The 10,220-nt window shown below is 40.9% G+C and overlaps 1 protein-coding gene across 3 annotated transcripts in view; it reads right to left on the reverse strand.

The window, feature by feature from the left end:
• LOC121427302 (hyalin-like) overlaps positions 1-1,060 on the reverse strand; it is an 81,989-nt gene extending 80,929 nt beyond the window's left edge. Inside the window, exon 1 of one of the 3 annotated variants that reach the window (XM_041623648.1) lies at positions 827-1,050. In XM_041623648.1, the coding sequence (XP_041479582.1) occupies positions 827-890 (64 nt within the window). In that variant the 5' untranslated portion in view covers positions 891-1,050. Of the gene's footprint in view, positions 1-826 lie in introns of all 3 variants that reach the window. The other 2 variants (XM_041623655.1, XM_041623642.1) reach the window with 2 other exon arrangements.
• Positions 1,061-10,220: the final 9,160 nt, after the last annotated feature.

The raw sequence follows: 10,220 nt of genomic DNA on the forward strand, positions 1-10,220 counted from the left end.
TATTCATCCCAGTTTCAGTTATTCCAATCAAGGAGAAAGGATAATTCAAAGACATTAAATATGCACAAATGCTATCAACATTTTTATATAGAATAGACTTCTTGCATTAAAGTGGACGAGACTAAATTGTCTCATTGAGACAGTACGATTTTTCTTATGAAAAAGATCTTCATTAAATATTTACAGTGTGTATTTTGAACAAAGAGACACCAACAAGTCAAACTAACTGTTAAAGGGATGGTCCGGGCTGAAAATATTTATATCTTAATACGTAGAATAGATTTCACTGAGCAAAATGCCGAAAATTTCATCAAAATCGGATTACAAATTATTAAGTTATTGAAGTTTAAAGTTTAGCAATATTTTGTGAAAACAGTTGTCATGAATAATCATTAGGTGAGCTGATGACGTCACATCTCCACTTTCTTTTTTCTTATTTTATTGCATAAAATCGTAAATTTTTCATTATTTCATACATGTGTGAATAATGTCTTTCTTATAGTGAAATACGTTGCAGCAATATATATCTAATGCAGTAAATCAGTTTTCAATCCAATTTTTCTAGTTCTTCGAAGAAAAAAATTGAATAAACCTAATTTCATATATTAAAGTACAAAAGAACAAGTGGAGACGTGACATCATCAGCCAACCTACTGAATATACATTCGAGGGACTGTTTTCACAAAATATTGCTTAACTTTGAAATTCAATGACTTTGCTATTTGTTATCCGATTTTGATGACATTTTCGGCATTTTGCTTAATGAATTCTACTCTATTAAACTATACATACTTTCAGCCCGGACCATCCCTTTAAATGCACTTACCGGAATCTAGAAATCCAATGAGAATGCAAAGAACACATAAATATCCTCTCGATTTTCGCTCCATATTCGTTATATTAAGTTTTTATGTGGATAAAAACACATTTTCAACAAAATGTAGACACCGATCGGAGTTGATGATGTACTCGACCTTGCTTGTTGAATAATGAATTCACGTTAGTTTTACGTCTTTCGATGATCGCTGATCAACGCAGGAAAATTGCATAACAGGGAATCCTGAAGCCTTTAACACAAAGCTTAGCAATGATCGTAGAACAAAATTTCACGATTGATTGCATTGACTACAATGTACAATCAATCGTAAAAATCAAGCGTACGATCAATCATTATACTTTGTGTTACGGAGCCCTGACCATGAGTGAACACAATGAATGAATCTTCTTTCGCTTTGATCATGTTGATGGTCGACGAGATTCATTTACTGACCTGAATTAGATCAATGGTTTCAGTGAATGTGGCTCACCCATCCGAAGGCGCACAATATAATTGAATAACGTTCCATCATTGGATGACCTTTCTTCATGCAGATCATCAAACGACTGATTCGGTTTTCGTATATGATTCGATTTACTTTTAGAAAGTAAGGCACCGGGGGGGGGGTACTCGACCAAAAAAGTAGTAGGTATGTGCCGCGGGCGAGACAAAAACGGGGGCCTTGGAGCGAGCTTATTGTAAAAAGGAGGGTCCTCGGAACGGGCTTTGGAACGACAAATGTTTGTGAAAACGGGGGTCCTTGGAACGGGTCGCCTCCGGGGGGTACGTTCTGTTACGATATCAGTATGGATATCTAAGCACTTCATACACCTCCCGCAACATGGATACCATGCCTGTTGATTGACCTGCCTAGCTGGCCTGTATAATAAACCTGTATATACGTTCATACCAAAGTCTCCACCAGAGTCCTTTGTATTGGATCATGGTGGCAGCTGAAAACAGTGATCGCCTTTGAAATGACAGGGATCAAGTAACCAGATACTGTATTGTTGGGAAGTAAACTGCATGTCTTTTTACCGAAATTCGCATGCTTCATAACCTACTAACCCAACGGGCGCCCGCGAGTCGCCGCCCGCTAGCCCCGGCTATCGCATCGCTCATGTACCGTACCGTGCATACCCAATGCACTGTCACAGCAAATCACAGTGTTGTGAGAAGGAGCGAGATGCTAACGGTAACTGTAAACAATCAAATATAGCCTGAATAAGTTATAACTGTGTTCAATCTCTGGCACAGAGGTCTGCATCATAAGATCAACATACACTAAAAGTTGATAAAACCTAAATTACTTAATTTTCTGGACTAGAGTGTGAACAATGAATTAATATTTTCCTAATATTAATTGTAAATCTGGAGTGTGAGAAGTGAGTGGGAGTGATCAGCATTTTCACTGCATGAAACACCTAATGACATTCACACAGGGCTGTGAGTGCGTTACAGGTATCATCACCAGTCGACCTGTGACTGTAAGGAGCGTTCACACGTGGATATAATCAGACATTAATATCTACACTCATTCATTTAAATACCTAATAATACGTACAGCGAACATACACAATGAGTAGTGGAAAATATCCAGAAATGAACTGGGAGGCAACAGACCTACCAGAAGAGTTCCAGCTTTTCAGACAAAGAATGGAGCTGATTCTAGCAGACCAAGACATAACTGATCAGAGAAAAGTGGCTATAAAAATCAAGATAGCTGTAGGCAATGAAGGCTTGCGTCGAATCAATGCATCGGGGCTATCAGAGACCGATAAAGAAAAACCGCAAGAGCTATGGAGACTATTAGAGGCACAGTTAAAGGTCAATATCAATTTTCGCATACACCGCTTAGAGCTAATGCGGTACAGGCAGAAACCAGATGAAACGATCGATGAATTCGTTACCAGGTGTAGGGACAAAGCCAAAAATTGCGATTTCGAGGAAGCTGAGTTAAATGAGCGAATCATGGAGTTAGTGATTGCGTCAACTCCAAGTCTCGAATTCCAAAAGTCATTGCTAGATCAACCGAAAGGTTACAAGGTCGAACAAATCTTGGTAGAAGGTCGTAAATACGAGGCAGTCGCTGCGAGCCGACAATGTCTTGAGACACTAGACCCTAAACAGAATATCGATTCGTTCAAGCGTAACCAGGGACGAAAAGCATGTGGTAACTGCGGACGTTTCCACAAACCTCGTCAGTGCCCTGCGTATGACGATGAGTGCCGTGCCTGTGGCACCAAGGGCCATTGGGCCAAATTCTGTCGTAAATCGAAAAATGATCGTAGTCGTAAACAGAATCGTAGATCAGATGACCAAAGATCAGACACGGTATCTGATGATCAGAAAACAAGACAAAACAAATCACGATCAAAGTCGAAAAGTCGAAAGAGTAAACCAATAAGCGAAATGGACATAGCACATGATACTACCACAGATCATGATCGTTATCAATCTACAGATAGTCCATTCAACGCAGCACAATTCGACACCATACACACTAATGGACCACACACAGTTGTAAATCCAGAAGGTACTGTAGCATTTGCTAACATTGACATAATATGCCCACAGAGAGTAGGTCAACATAAGCTTTACCTAAAAGTGGACTCAGGGGCAAGTGCTAACACTATCACAGTACGTACCGCCAAAGCAATTTACGGTCCAAAGTGGGAATCAGTAGTGAAACAAACAACAATAAAACTTATAGCTTACGGAGAGACACAGATTCCATGTAAGGGTACACTGGACATAAAGTGTAGATACAAGAGTACAAAATGGTCAACACATACATTCTATGTAGCAGATGTCAAGGGTCCAGCGATCCTAGGGTTGTTAGGTTGCACTGACCTTGGAATTATCACAATTCACTCAATGGACAACAAAACACCTACAACCAATCCTAAACCTAAACAAACACCCTATCACAAGTGTAAGGGATCTCAAACAAGCATATCCGAATCAGTTTGACGCTATTGGTAGTTTCCGAGGGAAGGCAATGCTTCATGTCAAGGATGATGCTAAACCTACCATAGACGCACCCCGCAAGTGCAGCGTACACTTGAAAGACAAAATCAAGGCGGAACTGGACAAAATGGAGCAGCAAGGAGTCATCAGAAAAATTGAGTACCACACCGATTGGTGCAGCTCCATGACCACTGTTGTGAAGAAAGATGGATCCATCAGGATTTGTCTTGACCCCAGGAGGTTAAATGATGCCTTGAAGAGATGCCCACACAAGGTACCAACCTTGGAAGAGGTCCAACCTGTCTTCGCAGGAGCTCAGTACTTCTCTAAGTTAGACGCGAAGGCTGGTTACTGGTCGGTTCACCTAGCAGAGGAGTGCCAGGATCTCACCACATTTCGTACACCATTTGGAAGGTACTGCTTCCAAAGACTACCATTTGGGTTATGTACTAGTCAGGATATCTTCCAGCAGCATATGGATAGGATTGTCCAAAATGTGCCAGGCTGCATATGCATCGCAGATGACATAGCGATCGTAGGAAGAACGGAGGAGGAACACGATAGGAATCTCTACCTACTCATGGAGACGGCAAAGCAAGAAGGCTTAGTTTTCAACAGCTCCAAATGTACTATCAAGAAGGAAGCCATCAACTTCTTCGGTTCCAAGTACACTAGATCAGGTATCTACCCAGATCCGAGCAAGGTAGAAGCTATCACCTCAATGCCATCACCCAAGGACAAAGAAGATGTTCAGAGATGCCTAGGATTATTCACATACCTAGCAGCATACATTCCTAACTTCTCAGAGAAGTCAGCGCCACTTCGAGAACTTCTACACAAGGAAGTACCATTCATCTGGGACGATGATCATGAACATTCCTTGAACAGCCTGAAAAGTGCAGTATCGTCAGGTGCATGTCTACAATTCTATGACCCAAAGAAAGAGACAACTCTTGAAGTAGATGCATCGATGAAAGGGCTAGGAGCATGCCTGCTCCAGCAAGGCAAACCAGTTGCATTTGCATCCAAAAGTCTTTCCTCTGCACAATCCAACTATTCCAACATAGAGAGGGAAACCTTAGCCCTAGTGTTTGGTATCAACCGCTTCCATACATATCTGTTCGGGAAGGAATTCACCGTCATAACAGATCACAGACCATTGGAAATGATATGGAAGAAACCTCTTAGAAGTGCACCACCACGTCTACAGAGATTGCTTATCAAAGTCCAAGGATACCGATGTCAAGTCAAGTATCGACCAGGAAAAGACATGATTCTTTCCGATACCTTGAGCCGACTTCCTAATCCCAAGGAAGCACGCGATGTTCCACTAGATGTCAGAGTGGAATCCATCTGCTCTGAAGCCGAAGATTCGCACCAGATTGACTTGATATACTTCGGACAACACAAGAGAACAGAGCTTCAGAGAGAAACAGCTAATGATCCTGTTCTCAGATCACTATGGCAAATAGTCACTCAGGGATGGCCTGAGACCATCCAAGAATTGCCGACATCCCTTCGTCAATTTTGGTCTTACAGAGATGAAATTGGAGTATCACACGGAGTACTCTTCAAGGGAAGTCAAGTCATCATACCGAAGACACTAAGGAATGACATCCTTAGACAGCTTCATCTAGGACACATGGGAATCGAAAGCACGAGACGACTTGCTCGTGAGACAGTGTTCTGGCCAAACATCAACAAGGACATTGATCAGTTGATAAAGCATTGTGAAACATGCCAGAAACACCAAGCAAGACAGCAGAAAGAGCCACTGCATCCCCATGATGTACCACCAGCACCATGGACCAGACTGGGAACTGACTTGTTCATGCACAATAGACAAGAGTATCTACTCGTTACTGATTACTATTCCAAGTATCCCATCATTGCTAAGCTAACCGATACATCCAGTGCAGCTATAGCAAGACAGATGACGGGAATCTTCAGTCTGTTTGGTCCACCAGAAGAGATTGTGTCCGACAACGGTCCACAATTTGTCGGGAAACCATTCCAAGACATGTGCAAGAAGTGGAATATCAAGCACATCACTTCTTCACCGCACTATCCAAGATCCAACGGATTAGCTGAGAGAATGGTTCGTACAATCAAGAATCTGTTGACAAAGTGTTCTCAAACTAGCCAAGACAGCCAACTAGCCATGATGCACCTGAGAGCAACACCAGTTGACAATAACTTGAGATCACCAGCAGAGATGTTGTTTGGAAGACCCATCCGAACCACATTGCCAAGTCACTATCTTTCGAGAGATTCTACTGCCACCGAGTTTCTCTTGAATAGGCAAGACAAGATGAAGGAAGTGCATGATCGACATGCAAGTTCTGATCTGCCACCACTGCATGTAGGACAGCCAGTGAGAGTTCTGCATCCAAGAGACAACACTTGGATACCAGCCAAAGTATCCAAAGTCTGTGAAGAACCTCGATCCTATGAAGTTTCAACGCCGAATGGAGGAATCTTGAGGAGAAATAGATCTCACTTGAGGGAAATTCCATCCACCAACCCAACTCCAAAGCGTGTGAGGTTCGAAGAAGACCATTCCACAGAAACTCAACCAGAGGAAGACAACGTCCAACGAACACCAATGTCTAACTCTAATCAATCTCAACAGACATACTCACAAACCACGAGGTCTGGACGCACTATTCGCAAACCAGAGAGATTCATGTTTGAAGATTAAACATTATGAACACTCTAAACTCTCAAGCAAAGAAGAGAAAGAGAAGAAAGAAGACAACACTGAAGACATTAGTGTAGTTTTAAGTTTGTTATGTGCATGTATAATCATTGTACATTATTTTTGGTATGTCAAGATAGTGTTGACGAAATTATCAAAAGACACTATAACCAAAACTTATTGTTTGGAAATATTGATTTCAGGATCAATCCGGTTATCCAAATTATTTTCAGTTTTGCACGAGATTGAAGTTATGTAAAATTGAAGATGCATACAGTTTATCACAAATTGGTATTATTCTCACAAACCAAACAATTTCTATATTATATCTGATAAATCATAACTAAGCCAAATTACCAAAATTTGCAGACTACCAAAAGTATTGTTTGAAAACAATATCATTGAAATTTGAAATTCTCAATCTTATCAGAAGAAGGGGGATGTTACGATATCAGTATGGATATCTAAGCACTTCATACACCTCCCGCAACATGGATACCATGCCTGTTGATTGACCTGCCTAGCTGGCCTGTATAATAAACCTGTATATACGTTCATACCAAAGTCTCCACCAGAGTCCTTTGTATTGGATCACGTTCATGCAGCTATCACGGCGCATGGGCGCCGGGTGCGCTAGCGCAGAGGCGATGGTCGGACAGCGCTCTGCGGCCGCTTTTCACCAAAATTGCGGCTCATCGTAGCAGATCAATGCGACCGGAATGGCGTAACGGAAAATATGCGAAGCTTTGGAGCGGATATCTTTCTTCTTTTTTCTCGATAAGAAGAATATGCTATGCTTTGGAGCGGCTTTCTTTGTTCTTTTTCTCAATAATTATTAAGACAAAAATGCTATGCCTTGGAACGGAAATTTGAGTGTGAAAATGGGGGTCCCCTCCGCGGCACATACCCACTATGCATTGTACACTGAGTGCCCCCCCCCCGCCAAGGCACGGGCCGCTCGCGGGAGAGGGGGGGATGGATATAAACCCCCACATTTTTCGGAGGGGGGGGGGCTTGCATGTACAAATATCCCCCACTTTTCAAGACAGAATTAAACAGTATTTTTATATCATCAAATTAATATCTAATATAGCAACAATTGATCCCTCAAACCTAGTAAAATTGGTCCCTCAAACCTGGCTACTTTTACCATTTGCGTAACGTGGACAACCAAGGAGGAGACCAACCCTGGTAGCTTACCTCTATGCCTTTGCTTTGTCAGCGTAGAGACGTGATGGGGTACCCCATCGGCCTGGTCTACCTTCCTGTGGTAATGGTAACGAACAGATCAGAGTGTACCCAAAAGAGGCAATGACCCCCTATACCAATAAATTTAGGAGGTTAGGCAGTGGGCAAGCAACCTGCTCTCGAAAAAAATTGCTACAGAAACCGCAAGGGAAACTACTGAATTGAACCGGCACCAAAGCAGCGTTCCGACGCAAAGATGATGGAAAAAGCCGAAAGGAACCCACAGGAACGACTATCATTCTGGGACCTGACTGCATGAACATGATGAAGGGTCGGATCCTCATCGGCCAAAAATGTAACGTTAATAGGGACTTGGAATGTTAGAACATTAAGAGAATCAGGGAAACTGGAACAAGCTATAAGTGAAATGGACAACTACAACTTAGATATACTAGGAATATCTGAATTAATGAGGTGGAAAGAGAAAGGAGAAATGATAGCAAAGAAGCATCTTGTAGTACACTCAGGTTATGGAAAGCATGAGCGTGTAGTTGGACTTATTCTTTAACAAAGGGCAAGTAAAGCGCTTATACACGGGAAACTATATCTGACAGGATAATTATTGCCCGTCTGCAATCTTCACATGCCAAATGTACTATCATCCAAGTTTATATGCTCCAACAAATGTTAAACCAGACATAGACAAGGGTGAATTTTATCAGATGTTCGACAACGTTCTACAAAATGTTCCTAAACATGACACTGTATTAGTAAATTTGAGACTTTAATGCAAAGATTGGACAGCCAAGGAGAGGATGGGAGAATGTAATAGGTCCACATGCAACGGGAGACTGTACCACAGATAATGGAGAAAGACTTCTCTCATTATGTGCAGAAAATAGCTTGTGCATTGGAAACACATTATTTTTTAAGCACAAAGACATCCACATAAGGAATTGGCGTTCTCCAGATGGGCGTACAACAAATTGACTTTATCTGTATCAGCCAGCGCTGGAAATCAACGCCTCATGATACCAGGGCTTTGAGAGGGGTGGACATAAACAGTGACCACTATCTACTAAAGGGACTGTTCAAAATAAGGTTCGAGATACATGCAGGAGAAGAAAGTTACAAGATTTAAACAATGTGATGTTGGGAAATTTAAAGACAAACATTGCAAACAAAAATTCAAACTCCGAACTACAGAATATATTTGCGTTACTAAGAGATGACCTAGGAGAGCATTTAGACGGGCATGGAATCATTTTCAAGAGGTAGTTAAGGATGCCACCAAATCAAAAGTGGGACTTCAAAGACGGTCCCGTAAAAAATAGTAGGTTTCTGATGATACCTGGAAGTCCATCGAGCAAAGGAAATAATAGAGAATAAGGTATTTGTCTTCTAGGAAAGCAGAAGATGAAGAAAAATTCAAGAAACTGGATAAAACAGTTAAGAAGAAACGCATGCAGGAGAGACAAGGCCACATGGTATAAAGACAAAGCCCAAGAAACCAAAAATGCAGCTTCCACATATGACACAAGACCTTTCTATAAGATTGTGAAAGAAATGTCTGGAAGGCTTAAGAGAAAATCTAACCTTCCAGTCAAGGGAAAAGATGTTGAACCAATAAAAACGCCAGAAGATGTAAAACAAAGATGGGTGGAACACTTTAAAGAAATTCTCACCCATCTCCAGAAGAGGAAATCGATGTAAATACAACAGAGACAGAAAATCTAGATATCAACACTGATGAGATAACTATAGAAGAGACAAAACGTGCCCTGAACAAGGCACCTGGACTAGATGGAATTCACCCAGAAATGCTTAAATATTAGGATGAGACTGCAATTGCAGAGCAATGCCGCCCGTACAACCTATATGGCAACACGAAAAAATACCAAAAGAATGGCAAACAGGACTGATAGTAAGGCTAGCATGAAAAAGATGATCTAACAAACTGTGCAAATTGGACGGGGGGGGGGGGACGCTTCTAGCTGTAACACGACAAGTGGTGTACTGGGAATAATCTACAAGGTAGTGGACCCACAACTCAGAGAACAACAGTTTGAGTTCCATGAGGGTCGATCTTGTACAGGTGCAATACATACAAGGGGATTTCAACAATCACTGTCAATCATTTTTTTTGGTCCTCATCAGAGGTATTCATTACATTAAAATCAATAATCAAACACATACAATATATACAATTACTTTCATATTTCACGACCTTTTGATTTAATTATACTATTTTTCTGATATTTTGATCTTGTTACTCGTTAACATTGAAATCAATAAACAAAACACAAACAATATATACAATTAGTTTCACATTTCACAGGCTTTTGATTTCGTTGTACTGTTTTTCTGTTAGTTTAATCTTATTACTCTTTTCAAGAAATCTTAAATTAATGACTAATTCTCTCTTGAAATCTGACAACATAGAAAAATAACTGATTTTTTTTTAAAGTGAACTGAGCCAACATATAGACTCTATAAATCGTATATTGTGGGAAAACCAAAATTACATTAAGAAAAGCCATGTTTTCA

The sequence above is a fragment of the Lytechinus variegatus genome, chromosome 1 (genome assembly GCF_018143015.1).
Source record: "Lytechinus variegatus isolate NC3 chromosome 1, Lvar_3.0, whole genome shotgun sequence".
Lineage (NCBI taxonomy): Eukaryota > Metazoa > Echinodermata > Echinoidea > Temnopleuroida > Toxopneustidae > Lytechinus > Lytechinus variegatus.